Source organism: Lonchura striata, chromosome 6 (assembly GCF_050655825.1).
Source record: "Lonchura striata isolate lonStrDom1 chromosome 6, ASM5065582v1, whole genome shotgun sequence".
Taxonomy (NCBI): Eukaryota; Metazoa; Chordata; class Aves; order Passeriformes; family Estrildidae; genus Lonchura; species Lonchura striata.
This window is the reverse complement of record NC_140708.1, coordinates 9,810,103-9,829,500: the sequence shown is the minus strand read 5'-3', so window position 1 is coordinate 9,829,500 and position 19,398 is coordinate 9,810,103. Positions and strand designations below refer to the sequence as shown.

Sequence of the window (19,398 nt, the reverse complement as noted above, 5' to 3'; positions counted from 1 at the left end):
GGGAAGCCCCAGCTCAGTGAGATCCTGCTCTCTGTTACTCCCAGGGTTCTTGTGCTAATGGATCTCTCCAAAGCTCTCTTAATGCAGTGGATAAAGCTGTAAACTCCTGCTTTCCCCAGGAATTGCTGACAATTGCAGGAAAAGCCCTTTTGTGCTGAGATCTGGAGATTGTCCTCGGGGTCAGAGGGGAGATGGCTCTGGGTATTATTCTTTGGATGAGTGCAATGTTCCTTCTGCGACCAGGACAAATGAGGCTGAAATAAAAAGTTGGAGTGTGTGTAGGGTTTTTGGAGGGCAGGATTTTACAGGATGAGCACAAAGAGAAGGAAAGCAACTGCAGCAGTGTGTAATAAAGCAAATTTCCTTTCTGGTGTGCAAACCAATCTGCTTGTAGTGGTGCTGGGGTGACAGTGGGACTCGAATCTTAAAGAATTTTTCCAACCTTAATTCTCTGCTTTTATAGGATTCAGATAAGTGGGTATTAAGGAATTGGCTCTGGATTGTTTTCTAAATACTATTGATAATTTTATTATGAAATAGTATATATGTTATTCTATGCAGAGGGAATTGTCTCTGTGTTGCTTCTTCCTGCTGGACACATGTATGATAGAAAAATAACCTTTGTGAAAGGCTGTTTTATAAAAAAGTGATGTTTTTGGGCTTGGAATAAACCCTAGGCAACACAGGATATGTAGACCCTTCCCTGAGTTCTATTTATATTTTAATAAGGAATCTGGGAGCTGGGGCTCCAGGGTATTCTCCCAAATCTATCACTGACTTCACCAGAGGGGCTGGAATTGGTCCTGGTCTCTTCAGGAAAGTCCAGTTGAAAACCAGTGGTTTCATTGTCACTTATTAATCCCACAAAGACTCCACACAGTCTGAATTTGCCTGAAGTGGAGCAGCATTGAGGAGTTAATTAAAGCACTTGAAAAGTGTGTATTGATGCTGATGGTGGAGGCTGGATGCTCTCAGCTCTGGGTGTTTGCCAAATTTGTTTTTTCAAACACCTAGAATACAAATTTATCATTATTATTGCACCAGGTTATTTTTGGGAACTAGAATTTTGGCCAAAATTATGCAGAATATTGAATCTCCAACACTGCTCACTCCAAGTCTTTGGTAATCTGAGTCCTGAAAGAAAGAATGCTTGGAGGCTTTTTTCTCCCCATTTCTTAAAATATTTGATGTGCTCCAAAAGCAAAATAGGTTGTTCAATTCCTAAAGAACTTCTTGCTGTGATGCCAGGGTGAACTCCTAAATTTAATCCTGTGTTCTCCAAGGTCTTGTTTGCCTGGAAGGGGAGACAGCAACCTCAGGTGTGGATTTAAACACATGGACATGGCACTGAGAGCAGGCTGGGAATGTGGTGCTTTATCCCAGATTTTGGGGTTTGATCTGCTGCTTGCAGGGATGTTCCAGGAAGTACCAGTTTAGAAATGTTCTGAAAGCTCCTTTCCGGGACCTACAGGGGATGTGCAAGATGGCTGGAGATGGGATTTTCACAAAAGTGGGAAGTGCCAGGACACAGGGAATGGCTTCCCATGGCCAGAGGGCAGGGATGGATGGGAATAAATCCTTCCCTGGCAGGGTGGGCAGGCCCTGGCACAGGGTGCCCAGAGCAGCTGGGGCTGCCCCTGGATCCCTGGCAGTGCCCAAGGCCAGGTTGGACTTTGGGGCTTGGAGCAGCCTGGGACAGTGGAAGGTGTCCCTGCCCATGGCAGGGGTGGCACTGGATGGTTTTAAGGTCCCTTCCAACCCAGACTATTCTGGGACTCCATGAGGCAGAATTCCCCAGCCAAGGCACAGCTCAGCAGACCAACGCCCCTCTTTTATTTTGCCTTTCCATTTAGTTTGCATCTAAAGATGAAAAAAAATCACCAAAGGAATTTAAGGGAACTTTGTGACTCAGGATCTCTCGATGACAGAGCAACTCATCTTGTCCAGTGTCATTGCTGGGAACTGGGAGAGCTGTGCTAATAGAGCTGCTTTGGGAGGCATTTTCCTCACTACTGAGCAGCTCCTGTGGACTTGGAGCAGTTGGAAAGGGTCTTTACCTGTTCTGCTCCTGCTTCCACCACTTACATACCACTTGGGGGATAGGAATGAGCTGTGTGGGGTTAACAAGTGACAGACTAATTTTAATTTGAATTCTGCTGATCAATACAGCAGAGCTGCAGTCGCTGTTATTACTTAAAAGAAGGAATCTAAACTAAATTGTCTTTTGTGAGTACCACTGCAGGCAAGTGGCCATTTCCAGAGGAGTTCTAAAACACTACAGTGTTTTCAGTATCACAAGTTCAGCTGCAGGATTTTTCAAACAGCTCTATAGGGACCTGCCCTATTTCTAAGTGAGTTCTTTAACCACAGCTTTTCAGTCTTCAGTGTGATTTTATTCTGTTTTAACTAAACATGCAATTTGTGTGTTTCAAATTGAACACTGTTGCCGTTTTGCTGGACTTTGTGGGGTTGCCTGCAATGTCAGTGTAGCCAATGGCTGCAATGTACCCATTTCTCAGGAAGTGATATCACAGAATTCCAGACTGGCTTGGGTTGGAAGGGACCTCAAAACCCATCCAGAGCCACCCATGCCATGGGCAGGGACACCTTCCACTGTCCCAGGCTGCTCCAAACCCTGTCCAACTGGGCCTTGGGCACTGCCAGGGATCCAGGGGCAGCTACAGCTGCTCTGGGCACCCTGTGCCAGGGCCTGCCCTGGGAACAATTTCTTCCCAAAATCCCATCCATCCCTGCCCTCTGGCACTGGGAAGCTATTCCCTGTGTCCTGTCCCTCGATCCCTTTCCCAAACATTCTGTTTGTTCTTCAGTTTTAACTATGTTTTAGGCAAAGATATTCTCAAAGGCAATGAATTCCAGGAGGATGCCAGGAATTACTGAGGAAAGTGAATGTTGTTACTGATTCTGCCATAAGTGATCCCACATTATAACTTTCCAACCTGATGGAGCATTTCTGTCTTGGGTGTAATAAGAGTTCTGTACAAGGAAACAGGGACAGGACAAGGGGAAACAGCCTCAAGCTGGGCCAGGGGAGGCTCAGCTGGGACAGCAGCAGGAATTTCTCCATGGAAAGGCTGCTCAGGCCTTGGCAGGGCTGCCCAGGGAGCTTTGGAGTGCCCATCCCTGGAGGTGTCCCAGGAAGGGCTGGAGGTGGCACTCAGTGCTCTGGGCTGCGGACACGGTGGCCATCAGGCACAGGGTGGATTCTGAAATTCTGTGATTCCATGAAAAGCATCTCCTCCTGCAACAAAAATTATTAAATGCTAGTTATAGAGGCAAGTCCTATACACATTTGTGTCACTGTCGAGGCAGAACGGGAATGAAGAGACTCTGACTCAGACGGCTGTGAGAGTAAAACTCCTATTTATTCAAAATACACTGGTCTTTTATACAGAGCTCTGCAAAGACCAAATCCATTGGTTCTGAAGTGAAAACAACCCACAGCATTGGTGCAGAGTGCTTGACGCACAGTGATAGAAATTAACTATAAACAATGTGAAAAACAAGAGAGATAAAGAATTAATTATATTCTTTCCCAGCTCTTTCCCAGGCTTTTGCCTGGCTAGAAACTCTCCATTTCTTCCTTTGACTGAATCTGAGACCCACACATTTTTTCTGCCTAACACCTTGTGCCAAACACCTTCCTGAGAATGGCTGTCGTTTCTTTTTAGCCATTTACACTTCCATCATGTTTGGTGGGGTTTTATCGTAATCTCCATATCCCAGATTGGTCCTGTCAGGTTTTTCCTGGGGGAATTATTGTTGCTGAGGTGTCTGTGACAGGTTCTCACCTTGGCTGCCAGTGCAGAGTATGCCAGAAGCAGAGATAAGCAGAGTTTTCCATATCTGCAAACAACAGGAGAGCTTGTTCAGAGGACACCACTCCACAAGCACTGTGTCAGCCAATCTTTATCCCTATTTTCTCTGCAGTAATTCCATATATTTACTCCTCAGGTATGACCTGGCTCTGACATACTTGAATTTTTCAAGATTTTATAGAAAAGCTTAAAAGCTTACAATGGGGTTTAAGGGCACATTAAATTTATGCACAAAGAGAAGAGATGTTCTTTGGATAAATATGAATCAGGAGTCTTGAAAAATCAGGAGCTGGTGGAAATCTTGTGTCAGGAAAAAAAATACAACAACAAAAATGTAACCTCAGCAACTACAGAAGGTTCTGTGTTGAACAAGTGACACCTTAAAGTCACTGATGTCCTTTTTTGTGGGAGATGTGTCTTCGTACAGACCCTGGTGCATCCGTGATGGATTAGGCAACACATCCCCTGGAGTTCCCCTGCTTTTGCCTCCCAACTCAGCTTTTGCTTTTTGATTTTCTGATCATATCAATTACCCCAGAAAATTCTATATTTTCTTATAAGTTTAGATGGAACTTTTCCGCTTCCAGATGCTCTGGTTTATTTCTCCCTCCTTTTTTTTACGCAGAGTTGATGATATTTGCATTTATGCCTTTGTTTATAAAATTCTCTGTGGGCTTTGAGTGGACCTTTCTTGGTCCCACATTGGAAACCTCATCAACTATTAGCAAGTCTGGTTCTTGTTGTTATTGTTGTTACCTCTAAATTCTATCAGCCTTTCTTTCCCCTGCTTGTGGAATCCTGCTGCAGTTTATTTGATTTTATTTCCTGTGGTAAAAGTGTCAGCCCAATATTCCAATTTCCTCCTGCCTGTAAAACCTGGGGCCTTTTGGAGCAGCAGGCGTTGCAGCCCCAAAAATTTTGTGTGATATCAGAGGCCTGGATGAAATATCCCACCAAAAATCATTCAAGTGGTTGTTTCTCTGGATGAAAATTTATGGAATGCACCCTGTGGAAGGCTGGAATGGAAGTGCTGGAATCATATAACTTAATAAAAGGCTGACAGGGGGATTTTGTGTGAAATATAGGTGGTGATTCCTGTGAGCCATTTAAAACTCAACTGGGGTCATAAATACAAAGAGCTGGACTTAAGGACACAATTTTTGAAGACCTCTCCAAGCACTGCTAAGCTTTTCTCAGGAGTTCAGCATTTCAGAGGTTATGTGGAGTAGCAATTCCTATTTAAAAGTGCTCTGAAGGTCAAACTCTTTCTCATCCTATGAGTTTTTCCTGTCACTGCCTCATTTGGGCTGGGGTCAGTGGTGAGCAGCACAAATCAATCAATGCAGCTTTCCAGCTCCGTCTTCCCTTTAGGATTTTGGAACGCTACGTCCAAGACCAGATTCCGGGGGCGACGGTGGTGGTGGAATCCATTGGAGCACGGAGGTTTGGGGATGGATATTCTGAGGAGGATTACACCAAGTCCGACCTCATGGTCTACGCCATCGACCCACAAACCAACAGAGCCATCATGAGGAACGAACTTTTTAAGTGAGTGTTTGTTTTGTTGGTCTCTCTCTGTTTCCGTGGATTGTTTGGAAATCTGATAGTCTGCTAGAAACCGCTTCAGCATAACAGGAGCAGAAAAATCCATTGAAACACCTGCTGCATGGATATCCCCTCTGGATACCTTGGGAATTTGCCACTTCCTAGTTCAGTCCTGTGCTTTGGGCTAAATTGTCCCAATCCATATGATTTAGACATTTTCACCGTGACAGCTTGTGATGGGTTTTGTCCACCCTGTGGAGGAGCTTTCAACTGAAATCCCTTCAAGGAATTTCTTTCCTATGTACACAAGGTCCTGTGTGATCTTCAGGCTTTGGTGCTGCAGTGTTGACCTTCAGGCTTCCCACAGTTTCTGTTTGGAGCTTGAGTCTGTTTTCCTTTTATTTTTCCTTTTCCTTTTCTTTTCCTTTTCCTTTTTTTCCTTTCCCTCCCCTTTTCCCTCCCCTTTTCCCTCCCCTTTTCCCTCCCCTTTTCCTTTTCCTTTTCCTTTCCCTTTCCCTTTTCCTTTTCCTTTTCCTTTTCCTTTTCCTTTTCCTTTTCCTTTTCCTTTTCCTTTTCCTTTTCCTTTTCCTTTTCCTTTCCCTTTCCCTTTCCCTTTCCCTTTCCCTTTCCCTTTCCCTTTTCTTTTCCCTTTTCCCTTTTCCCTTTTCCCTTTTCCTTTTTCCCTTTTCCTTTCCCCTTTTTTTTTCCCTTTGGAGGGGAAGGAGCAGAAGTGGTTTGCACCTCATGTAAAACACAGACTGGGACATGACCCTCAGTGCAGCCCGACCTCCACTCTTCAAAATGCAAATGAGGTTCTTCTTCTAAAGAAAGAAAAAACTTGTTTTGTTTTGTTTTGTTTTGTTTTGTTTTGTTTTGTTTTGTTTTGTTTTGTTTTTTTAATTTTTCCAGACTCAGTTTTATTATAACTTTGGGTGCTAAATTAAAGCATCCATTTGCTCTTAATTTCTGGGTTCCACCAAGGTCTAGGCTCATGTTCACATTATCCTCTGTATTTTTATTCTTGAGAAGTTCTTCTCTGGGCTATGTTTTAATTCTTTTAATCACTTGAAGTCTTCTCTGAACCCACTCTAGTGTTCCAGCATAATTTTTCTGAAGTAGGAATATATAAAATTAATATTTTATATTAAAATGTATATGAAATATAATGAATAGCAATAATTATTAGCTTTCAGGGGGGTATCAATAGAGCCTCCTTGCTTCTCCTGGCATTTGTTTTTAAGTATCCCCATGGTCATTCAGTCTTTTCAGGCCTCAGTGATACTCCGTGGGTGTTTGTGGTCATTTTTTCAGTATTGGTCATTCCCAGAATGGAGTCATTGTGATTTTTCCCAGTTTTATTCAAGATTCTGACCCTTTTCCTCCTCCCTTTGGAAAACTCTCAGTAAATCCACTGCTATCAGGATATGAAAATCAGTTGTTATCTGAATAGGGAGGCGCTTGGCTCTTTGAATTCCAGGAAAAATAAACATTTCCCTTTGTAGACTTTCTTCATGGTCAGAAAAAAAATGTCCCTCTTCATTTTGGCACCCTTTCAAAATATTGGAATATCTTTTTAGGGATGTTCAGGTGTCTAGTGAAGTATCCAGAGCAGAATAGAGTTAAGATGGGTTAAAAATCAGATATTCCAACAGCAAGGGAAGGGGGATTCATCTGCAAAACAACTTCATTAAAATGCTCCCTCTGCCTGCAAACTTAGCTTTTTAGGGGCTTTTTTTCCTTCTCTTCAAAAGCTTTTAAGTATTTAAATCAGCAAAATCCCAGTGAATGCTACCTTGACTTTAGCGTAGAGGTGAGTGGCTATCAGCTCACTGCAGTAAGGAGAGAGAGTTTTGCAGCTGAGTTCCCAGGTTTTCACTGGAAAGTGGCAGAACCTCAGGAGATTTGGGCCAGGGATGTACCCAAATCCACAAAGATTTTAACCTCCTAAAAAGAGAAAGGTCTCTCCTGGGAGTTGGATTTCAGAGGGATGGTTCAGGTTCTTCCTGCCGTGGTCAGAGGACACTGCAGCAGTGGTTGTCCCCTCACTGAGAAGCCATGAGTCCCAACCACCCTTCTGCCAGCCAAGAGTTTGCTCTGGATCTGACAGAAAAGGGATCAGGGGGAGAAAGGATCCTTTCATTAACTGGATATGATGGGAGAGATGTGAATAAGTCCAAAAGAATCAGATCATCCTGTTTTACTAAAAATTAAAATTTTTAAAAAAATCCTATTTAATTAAAAATTAAATGTTTTACCTAAATATTTAATTACCAATAAGGAGGATAAATTCCCACAGGTGATTTTCCAAGTATTCAACAATTCCATGATGTATCCAGGACCAACAGCACAGAATTAGTGACTTCTGCCAGCTGGGATTTTTATACAGCTCACCAAATGATTGTGTATTGGAAGATACCTGTGGCTTTTCCAGAATGGGCTTTTTTGGGAACACCTGCTGTGCTCCTGCTTCTAAAGCAGAGTGGAGGCTCTGATTTAACAGAGTTTCTGGTGAACCTGTCACTGTTTGAAAACAATTATTTCTGAAGGTCGGACACGAGGGGAATTGAGGATGAAGTGGAACAGCAGGTGGAGAACTGCAGGGATACAGGAGTCAGGGATCCAAACCCAAAGCAGCTGGAGCTGGAAGAAGGGGGTGGACACAGCAGCTCACCAAGCTGCAGCTGAACAGTCATAGCTGTCACCATGAGAAGCAAACCCCACTGAAAAAAAGCATGAGGCTCCCATAATCCACAATATTAATCCCACAATAACTCCAGGGGAATATTTCCCTGGAAAAGCAAGGCATGATTTAGAAGTCATGGATGTAGCAGCTAGTGCCAGGGGGTAAAACCCATGTGTCTCTCAAGATATGCAGAATTTTCCTTGTCCTGTACTTTGTAAAACTGATACACAAGGAGAGATCTGTATTTTTCCTTCAGATTGTTATGATTGATTACCTGAAGTTTTTATTAATCGGGGATCTCATAAAACCGAGCCTGAGCTCATCAGGTCCAGCACTTAACCCAGCATTTCCAAGCCCTCCAGTAAGCTATGTCCTCACATCCACACATTTATGGAAGATCTCCAGGGATGGGCACCCCAAAGCTCCCTGGGCAGCCCTGCCAAGGCCTGAGCAGCCTTTCCATGGAGAAATTCCTGCTGCTGTCCCAGCTGAGCCTCCCCTGGCCCAGCTTGAGGCCGTTTCCCCTTGTCCTGTCCCTGTTCCCTGGCAGCAGAGCCCGACCCCCCCTGGCTGTCCCCTCCTGGCAGGAGCTGTGCAGAGCCACAAGGTCCCCCCTGAGCCTCCTTTGCTCCAGGCTGAGCCCCTTCCCAGCTTTCTCAGCTGCTCCTCCTCTGATTTTTGCTCCAAATCTGTTTGATTACACCCCAAAAATGGGTCTGAATAGCACTTGTATTTCACTATGTCCTCCCTCTTCCACAAACCCTAAAAGACTCTGAAGCCACTCAGATAATTTCCCAGACTGAAACGTTCAGCCTCCTTTCCTATCTTTTAAAGGGAAGAGGCTTTGATTTATTGGAGCATAAAAACCAGTTGAATGCAGCAAATTCCTCCTGCATAAATTAAGTGGAAAATGTCCCCTGTTAAAAGAAACTGTGTGAAGCTCCTACACAACGTGTCAGGCTCCATCATGGCGTAAATGCTCATGGCTGAGTTACGAACCTGTTAAAAAGGCTCTGTCAGGAAAATGCCAGCGGAATTTCAACGGGGAGATGGTTAAAATCATCCAGGGATTTAATGTGTCCTGCTGGGAAGGCTTTTGCCAGCTCAAAGGACGTGGGACATGCACCAGTGACATCTAGTGACCAGCAAGAGAATGTTTATATCCACTTTATCCCATCATTTAGGTTGGAAAAGGGACTTTTTTCTCAAGTACCAAGGAAATGGTTTGTGGAAGACGTCAGGAATGGGAATTATTCTTCCAGACACCTTTGTGAGGTTGGGGGTGAACAGCCTCTTTGCCCTCAGTATCATGAAATCAGCCCAGATTCATCCTTCAGGACGAGCTGTTCTGCCTGTGACACGATCCAGCACACACCCAGAGCAAAGCGGATTCTCCCAAAAATTCCAAAATGAAAAAAAAAAACAGGGACAAGAAATGCTACAAGGATTTATCAGGAAATTAATCTGAGGGGAGTCAATTGTAAGAAATTACCGCCCTTGAAGAAAAGTCTTTGAAGAGTGGAATTTGTGTCTCATGATCAGAGTAAGGAAATCAAAGCTATCTCAGGCTTTCTTTAGATATTCAGAGTTTATACACAAACTTCTTACAGAAGTTTCTTCTTGTTTTTTATTTCACATTTTCTGGAGGTTTTTTCCCCTTCATTTTTCTCCAGGAGAACCGCTGTATGTGTAAGGATCTGGAATTCTGCTATAACTCCCACCTTTTAGGATCCTCCATCCTAACACATCTCCTAATTTGGTCTTTGGAGCTGGGCAGCTTGTGAGACACTCAGTCTTCACTTCTGGAGTGACCCAAAGATTTTTATTTTCTTTCAGAAGTTGAAGACTTGGATAATATATTTTTTGTCCAGCCAGCCAAAGAATTTCCCTAAGGAGCTGAGAAAATCCTCTAAAAATTGCCTGATTTTAGGGTAACACGAACCATGGAATCATTAAGGGAAAAGACATCTGAGGTCATCTAATCCAACATCCCCACCACTGCCAAGGCCACCACTGCCCATGTCCCCAAGTGCCACATCCACAGGTTTTCGGAACACTTCCAGGAATGATGACTTCACCACCGCCTTGGTGATCTTTTGGGCAGAGTGATCCTTAGGGATGTGCTCAGGAAGGGTTGGTTGATCCCTGGGATCAAAGCAGAGAAGGAAGAGCACAAAGCAAGGCCTTTGTGATGACAGCGAGAACTTTGTGCCCCTGGAAATCAGGATAAGCTCAGCTCAACCCTCCTTTTCGATGTTTAAACTGTGTCCTGGTGTTACGTACATTGGAACTGTCCCTGGCACTGGGATTACAGGTAATTGCCACTATTCCAAAGTGTGGGAATCCAGGGCTTCCCTCTGGCTGCCCTAGAAGACCTAAAACCCTGGCAGGGGTCAGGAACCCCCCTGGACAGAGCCCCCAGAGACACTGTCTGTGATCTCTGTCCATGGAAAAGAGTTTTCAATCTTACAGGATGAATTGCAAGCTCTGAGTGTTTAATATAAGTAATGATTAAGTGTAGCACAGGTGCAAAAGTAAAATTTTAGGACTCTAAATTAGGGGTCCAAAAGAGACAAAATAGAAAAAATTAGGTATGTCTTGACCTTTTTCTCCTTCTTCGTGTCCTTCTTGTTTCACTGTAGTGCTGGCATTTTTCTATTAGTTTAGGCTAAAAATACACTGTTCAACATAAATAATAGATATTAGCACAGTATTATAAATATAGCACATGTAGTTTCTAATATACAATGTTTATAACATCCCACTAAAGGGCAGAGCCCCACACGCTGCTCTACAACACAGACCTACAGGAAAGCAGCAAAACATGTTATAAATAAGCAAAACTAAACAACCTTAAAAACCAACACAATCAAATTATAACTTCTTTTTTAGCAAGAAAACAGAAAGAGACTTTCTGCAATCTCGGAATCATCAATACCACAGATTCCAACACCAAAGCCCACAAAGACGATGTATGCTCTTTATCGAGCTATTAACCTGCCATAATTAAAACTCTCCTCACAAACTTGGCCCTAATACTGGGCTGTTTTTGTGCCATTGAAGGTTCCTGGATGGCAAACTGCTGGATATCAACAAGGAGTTCCAGCCGTACCTGGGCCAGGGTGGGCGAATCCTGGAGATCCGCACGCCGGACGTGGTGGCCAACGTGAAGAAGCAGGCGCAGGCCGTGGGCTACACGGAGGGGGCACTGCTGGCCCTGGCTGTCATCATCATCCTCTGCTGCATGCCAGCCATCCTCATCGTCATGGTCAGCTACCGGCAGTGAGTACCCTCCTCCTCCTCCTCTCCCAGGGTTTGTAACATCGTAGTAGAAGTGCTGCATTTCGTACCGGAGCCACGTTGACGATTATTTGTCTTTTCGAGATTAATTTCTATTTATTATTGCCTGTTTCTAGAATATTTTGTATGTGTTATCTAGATTTCTAGTATGTAAATTAATTTCTGGGTTCAATCCCCTTCTCACCACAAGGGTTGTGATTTATTAAAAAATATGGATATTGATCTAGTACTGATATCCAACTGTGACGGACAAAAACTCTCTAACAGTTAAAAGTTAGAAAGTGTGAGTTTATTCAACACCGGGCAGTGTGCAGGATGGCTCCCAAATCCACACCACAGCTTCCAGGTGATTACAGAGTCTTTTTATCCATACAAGTATTGAATACCCAAAATACAAATACATATTCATAATTTCGTACATCCCATTCCCCACTTTGTATGCTAATCACTCCAAAAGCTGTTAAGCATGCCTAGTTTGTCCCTTGAAATGGGTCAGTGTCCCTTTCTTGGGGAGGGGTCCCAAAATGAGGAAGTAAATGAAGTCTTCCTCGTTGTGACCTTTCTGCCTTTTCAATGCCAATATGACAAATGATCTCTTGGTAGAACTCCCATTCCTTGTCTTCAATTGGTTTCAGAACAGAGGAGGCCCACAATTGTCTGATGTTCCTAAAAGCTATTTGTCAGTTTGTGTATTCTTCATTATAAACCCAGCTAACTAAACATTGTGCTGACAAGCAATCAATTATTAGTTAACTACTAACTCTTAACTTCATCAAGGCCTACTCATTTATTTTAATTAACCCTAGTAAGGCTTATTTCTAACTAAATTATAGCTCCTCTAAAATCTCTAAATTCCTTAAAATTTACATTCCAGTTGCTCAGTGCTTGGCATGACGAACACAGGAAGTGCATCCTGGGTTTCCTAACACAGTGCAGGACTTTTGTGTCAAAACACGGGCTCAAAACCCAGGTGTTGGACACAGAAGTGAAGATTCAGAGCTGAATTCCATAAAAAAAAAATATATATTGAGGAAAAAGGTGCTTTTTCAAGAAATTAATCAAAAATCAAATTAGAGGATTCCAGTGTTTTTGCTTAAATCCTAAAATGTTTTTTCATGAGCTTCTTAATTGGAAATGTTTCCTGAAGACTTGGCTTTCTGCCATTGTAGGGCAACATCAGAGATACTTTTTGATATTTCCTCTTGCCTGTTATACACTGAAGAGATTCCAGTAATTGGCTGAAAAATTAATTCAAATCAACATCTGCAACAAGTTCCTTTCAACTAAGATTTTCAGGTCTGCTCATATTTAAAATCGCTGCATTTAGACTTAAAGGCTCCATACCTATTCATTTATTTATTTAGATAGATATATAGAGATATATAGATATATAGAGAGATATATCTATAGAGAGATATATTTATTCATTGATTTATTTTCTAATTTAAAATTATATTCTTACATTTACATATACATTATATACTTGTTCACAGATTTATAAATCCATTTATTCACTGATTTATTCTTTAATTAATGATTATATTCACATTCCCTTTTCTCCATTTTGGGTGAAGAAAAAAAGCCTTTTAAAGAAGTTTGGAAGAGCTTGACCAACTTCTGCATCATTGGGATGGCAGATCATTCCCAAATTTCCTTTCCCAGAATTCTATGGAAAATTTGCTTCCATGAGCCATTTCATCTTGCAATTCATTGATGGCTGTTATCTGAATTGCAGATTCCGTAAAGAAATTAAACAGCCTCATTTTCCCTTGGCACCTGTTAGATTATCTAAACATCATCAATCTCTTTTAGGAGCTCTCAGGAATCTGCTTAAATTCATTTCATCCAAAAACCCGATTTTTCCAATCTAGAAATCTGACTTGGAGTGGGATTTATATCAGCCATTGTGAATAAATTGTATTTTATTGAGAGTGCCAAAGAAAATGAAAGGAATTTTAGAGTTAAATTAAAATTATAAGCCTCATGGTTTGTTCTTGCATTCCAGCCTTTTTCACTCCTTTTCCAAAGGAATCTCGGTATTTTTCCTAAAATATTTCTTTAGTAATAAATCTAAAAATCACTCCTTTGAAAACCAGTACCCAGCACAAACCTGTAAGGTACTTATAAATTATTTATTATTTACTAATCACTGAAGGAATGGCATCTTCTAAATAATAACCAAAAATTATGTTCCTTCATTATTAAAAGTATTTTACATAATACAGTTTTGAAACATGCTAAATGAGAAAATACAATAAAATAATAATTACATTATTTATATTGTTATATAAAATCATTCAATATAAAGAAAAAAGCCTAAAAATGTGCCTGCTTAAGAAAAAATGGGAGAAATATTCATGTTTTCATGTCTTGCTTTCATTCCCTGCTGTAATTCGTATTTCTGCTGACTACAGAATTGTTTCCAGGGGATCAAAAATAGCAGCGAAATGCTGTTCAGCTCTGGAAGTTCTGATTCCTTAAACAAGTCATTAATTCTGGAATTTGATGTGTGGAATAATTAAGTAGCCTGTAGTTTATTACTCCTGTTAGAGTCACTGTTATGGGCAGTTGTTGGAAGCAGAATTTATTTAACCTTCCTTTTTATCTCTTTTTTTGCAACCAAACAGATTCAAAGAGTAAGTATTTATTCCCAGCTTTGTTTCTTCCAGCTTGCACGGGAATACTGACAAATTTTGTTCACAACATTTATTAAATATAAGGGGTTTTTTTTTAATTCCTATACTCAATTTGCTCCTGAACTCCTGGTGTAGTGTGTTTAAAAGTGATTTATTTTTATGGCTACCTGATATCATTGGGGTATATCAGCCACATCACCCTGGTGGTGCTCCCCAAATGAGGACCTTTGTTTTTTACACAGGGAACAGAAATTTTTTCCACAGTGATTTTACTCCATATAAGAAGAAAATTAATTTTAAAAAAATTATAAAAAGGATTTTTTTTCAGGAAAAACCATTCAATGAACAAAAATTTCCCAGCCAACTCCATTAAGAAAAAATGAGTTGTGAGTGGACAAGAGGGAGTGGCATCAAACTGAAAGACATCAATTTAGATGGGATATTGGGAAGGAATTGTTCCCTGGGTGGGTGGCACAGGGTGCCCTGAGCAGCTGTGGCTGCCCCTGGATCCCTGGAAGTGCCCAAAGCCAGGTTGGATACTGGGACTTGGATCAATCTGGGACAGTGGAAGGTGTCCCTGCCCATGGCAGGGGTGGCACTGGATGGACTTTAAGGTCCCTCCCAACCCAAACTATTCTGGGATCTGGGAAGCTCTGGAATTCCACCAAAAGAGAACAACCAGGAGCTGAAAAACCCAGGAGAAGATGATAATGTTGTTACTTTGATAAAGACAAAATCCAGGGCAAAAACATAGAAAACCTCACATTTGGGCTTTCTTTGGGACATGTTTTGGGGTGTTCCTGATGAGTGTTTCTCCTTCCCCCCGTGGCTCTCCAAAGGCGACAGGCTGAGTGTGCCAAGACTGCGAGGATCCAGATGGCTCTGCCAGCAGGAAAACCGGCCGGAGCCGCGGCCAACAACCTCTACGAGGAGCTTGGAGACAGCACCATGTGAGTATTCCTTGAGATCCATCCCAAAAGTCACTGCCCTGGGCAACCTGGGATAGTGGGAGGTGTTCCTGCTCATGGAATGGGATGGGTTTTAAGGTCCCTCCCAATCCAAACTATTCTGGGTTTCTACAAATTCACTTCATGTAGTCTCTGTGCAAAAGGTTTTCTTCATTCTCCAGCCGCTTGGGGTTCTCCAACATCCAGAAAAGAACTAGGCTGGCTCTGGGAAGGAGTGAAAAAACAATTTAATCTTCTTGTAATTCATGGGGGAATCTTTAACAGACTTTGAGTGGGAAAAAAGGTCTCACCAAATGTTTTTCCTAAGAGCGAGATCCTCCAGCAGGTCACTGTTGCCAGGACTGGATTCCTTGGCACATCCAAGCCAGCACTCAAAAGCTGTTTTCCAAAGCTGTTGCCTAAACACATCCAATAAAATTCATTCTTATCCATTTCACTCATCTGAAAAGATAATTCCCTGAAAATTGCTGCCCCAAAGTCCTCATTTCCTAGTAAGATGTGTTCGGTTTGTTGGGGTTTTTTGTTCTAAATTTAAACCTGTTTAAATATTGAAAGAAAAGAACTATCAAAGCAGAGAAACCCCTGGTAGCTCAATAAACTCATCTTTTACCTCTTACATGCTGATAAAATAATAATCTTGCAAGGCTGCCTCTCTTTTCATGCCTCTGTAAACCTGAGGTTGATGGACTCCAATAACAATTTACCTCTCAGTAGGAAAATATTCCAGCCAATTATTATTTGTCTGATACTGGGGGCTTTGTTTGATAAGCTTTACCACACTTCCTCATCTCTGTTTATACTTGAAAACCAAGGAGTGCTGAGGAGCCCAGCTTGAATAATATTTGGAGCAGGTAGGGAGTGAGTGGATGGTGGAAATGAGGATTGTTCAGTTTTCAATCATGATTTGTTTTGCCCAGAAAGTTGAAATTTTCCAGCTGCTGTGATGGAGTTTATAAAATGTTACAGGGCCATGACATAGCTTTAACTCTTGGATAACTGGGTGCAGTCTCTGCATGGGGAATAATAACTTGAGCTTCTCTGGGTAAATAGGGGGCTAAAAAATGCTGGGAGTAGGAATAGTTTCTCCTAAGGGCTGAATTTTTGCCTTTGTCAAGTTATGCTTGGGCAGGAAGGGGGGAAGAACGTGTGGAATAAAGTTTTTTTGGAATGGGAGCACTTCTGTTTGAGAGCCACATCTGTACCCTTATGCAGGGAGGTGCCATCTGGATAAAATTCATTTTTTTTTTACACTAAACCAAATTTCTGCTGAAATTAATTATGTGATGCTAAACCCAGAAAAAGCCTCGTTCTGCTGTGTTTTATCTGCAAAGGTTTTTTTAGGGTTTAGAATTGCCCCAAAGAAGTGCCAGTTCCCAGATCTGCAGTATTGACTTTGAGGCTTAGCTTTATGTTAATTTGGAAAAAAATAGTCTTCGTTGCACCAAAAAGGTTCTGTAGTTGGAATATTTTTTCTCAGATGTCTTTGCATACAACAAAGGCTTATCTGTCATGCTGAGGAACTGATTAAACACAAAAATCCTTCAAAGATAAATCAAAATCCATAGGATTTGCAAGAAAATAACAGACTTCAATAAATATAATTACAAATTAACTTTTTCTTTCCCATTAAATATTTTATTTTCCTGCAGGCACAGGTATACCTTAGGAAATTCTTATTTGGGAAAAATCTTTTATTGCCATTTCTCACGAGTTTTAGTACATTGTGCCCTGTTTTAGTTGTCCTAAGTCTGTCATCTTTCATTTGCAGTGTCTTGTTTGCTTTCTTTGGTGTGTATAGCAAATGAAATGGAACAAAGCTCTTTAGTTTTAAATCTGCCTTGTCTCACCATTTTCATTTTTCCCTGTCTCTGGATCCTTAGGCATCAGTAAGTAAGCTTATTTCATTTTCTTAATATTTGTAGCTAGTAGAAATTAGTTAATTTTCCTTCCAGCAATTCCCATCCAACCTTGCAAGGTGAAGTTCATATTTTATTTGTCCATTGAGCAGGAAAGACATTTACTGGGAAGTTCCAATACTTCTTTTCTTCTTTATCCCTCTTCTTGGAAGCGGAGAGAGGAAGGGTGACTGCTGAACTTGAAGGGCATTATTTCTAAAGCCAAAGGGTAAAAAAAAAGCCAAACCAATACTGAGTGCATGAACAGAGGTCTTGCTGAGAGTCTGTGGATTCATTGCTGGGTTTAAACCTTCCCTGGCTGTTAATTCCAATCCCATGCACGGCCTGTAGAGTCTTTGAGCTGACAGAACCTGAACTCTCTGGTCTTCAGTGATAGAAACAGCTCCACACAAACAGAAAAACATGGTGGGGTGACCTCAGCTCTCAGAGGCCTCATGTGGAGCAAGGAAGAGCCTGAGGAGCTTTTGAAATAATCTGCTCCAGTGGCAGAAAGGTGGTGGCACCTTGCATGAGTCTTCTGCTGGAGGGGCTCCTTCAAGTTCAGTCACTGCTTCTCTCCCCTCTCAGTAGATGCAGTGCTTGGCTGACCTCAAAGCTGGCTGCTTCAGAATTCAGAGTTCCTGTAGAGAGGGGCCTGGAGCTGCTGGAGAGAGCCCAGGGGAGGCACAGGATGGGCAGAGGGATGGAGCAGCTCTGCTGGGAGGAAAGGCTGGCACAGCTGGGGTTGTTCACCTGGAGAGGAGAAGATTTGGGGTGACAAAACTCTGGCCTCCCAGTGCTTGAAGGAGCTACAGGAAAGATGGAGAGAGACTTGGGACAAAGGATGGGGTGTCAGGACAAGGGGGAATGGCTTCCCAGTGCCAGAGGGCAGGGATGGATGGAATATTGGAAGGAATTGTTCCCTGGCAGGGTGGGCAGGCCCTGGCACAGGTGCCCAGAGCAGCTGTGGCTGCCCCAGGATCCCTGGCAGTGCCCAAGGCCAGGCTGGGCAGGGCTGGGAGCAGCCTGGGACAGTGGGAGGTGTCCCTGCCCATGGCAGGGGGTTGGAGCTAGGTCATCTTTAAGGTCTTTTCCAGTCCAAACCCTTCTGGGATTCTCTGAATAGTGTGAAGTTAATTATTTTTATTCATTCAGCCCAGAGGAAGCCTAGGGCACACTCAGCTCTGGTGAACTGCAGTGCTTGGGGAGAGTTTATTCACTTTGTGGAGCATAGCTTTTGTTTTGCAAAACAAAAACGAGAGCATGATCCCTAGGAGAATGATCCCTGGGTTCTGTGTGAGAATTCCAGTCCTCCTGGCTCCCTGGAACATTGGGAAGCTGAGTATTCTCTGCCTGGGTGGCTCCTGATCAAAACAGGAAACAAAAGTTAAGAAACAAAAGTGTTTTGTTATTAAATATAACCCCTAGGGAACTTGTACATCTTAAATAACTTAGAGGAAAAAGAAGATCTCTTCATTAACTCCTTCTACATATTTAAATTTCCCTTGCAATTTTTCTAGGGAAAATTTAACCACCAGAGATTAATTTAATTTGGGTATGTTTTCTGAGATATGAAACAACACCACCAAAACCTACAGAACAAGGTTACCAAGAGATCAAAAACTTAATCTTCCAACATTCACAGAATCATGGAAAACTCCATTTTTTTCTCCTAATCCTTTGCCAAAATTCAAATTTTTGTAGAGACAAGGCTTAGAATTTTTATCTCAGAACTTGTGTGAAAATACTGGACATCTCTAAGTCACTAAAAACAATTTTATGTTATATTTTAATTTGGGCAGCTAGATAAGATTGCTACTCGCTATGTACTTTGGGCCTGCCTGACACAGGCCCAAATCTTAAATTTCTCACAGTTTGAGAGAAAAATAAATCTCATTTCAGCCTGCGGTGAGCATTATTTAAAATAGGCCTCAAAGAGCATTTTTCTAGCAGGCAGTTTGGGGCTATTCCATTTAAAATATTATTTATTTTCAAATCTGCTCAGAAGGTTGTGTTATTAAAAATATTTGAGGGAAGAAGTTAGTGAGGGACTGGGAGGTGACAGATGCAGTCCAGAAAGCAGTAAGACCTCCCACTTCTGGTGTAGAAATTCAATGTTACCCAGCCACAGGGGCTTTTCATTGGGTTCAACATGATGAAGAGATGGAATTCATACACATAAGAGATTAAATTCATACACACAAGAGATGAAATTCATTCACATATTGATACTTCTGTGATGTTTTGTGCTTCTAGGTGGATAGGCCACAATATTGACTGATAATTTTGGAATCTAAGTGGTTTTTTTAACAAGAAGTGAATTTATTTTCTAACTCACCAAGTAGCTGTGCAGCTTCAAATTAAAGCAAGCAGCAACTTGTTTTAATTTTTCTTCCTTCCCCCTTAAAGAAGATGCAAAAGTAAATGTCTTGCCAGTAGTAGATGTGCTCCTGCTGTTGGGTTGTATTTTGCTAGAAGTGATTTAATGGCTCTGATTCATGTCATAAGTTCTTTTTTTCTCTCTCTCATAAGTAC

At 41.9% G+C, this 19,398-nt stretch overlaps 1 protein-coding gene across 18 annotated transcripts in view; it reads left to right on the top strand.

Moving 5' to 3' along the window:
• LOC110473259 (protocadherin-15) overlaps nt 1-19,398 on the top strand; it is a 632,634-nt gene that overhangs the window by 598,714 nt on the left and 14,522 nt on the right. For 17 of the 18 annotated variants that reach the window (XM_085583141.1, XM_085583131.1, XM_085583143.1 and 14 more), the window contains 3 exons: nt 5,208-5,384; nt 11,128-11,346; nt 14,840-14,950. In XM_085583141.1, the coding sequence (XP_085439267.1) occupies nt 5,208-5,384; nt 11,128-11,346; nt 14,840-14,950 (507 nt within the window). Of the gene's footprint in view, nt 1-5,207; nt 5,385-11,127; nt 14,951-19,398 lie in introns of those variants that run through there. The other variant, XM_085583146.1, reaches the window with a different exon arrangement.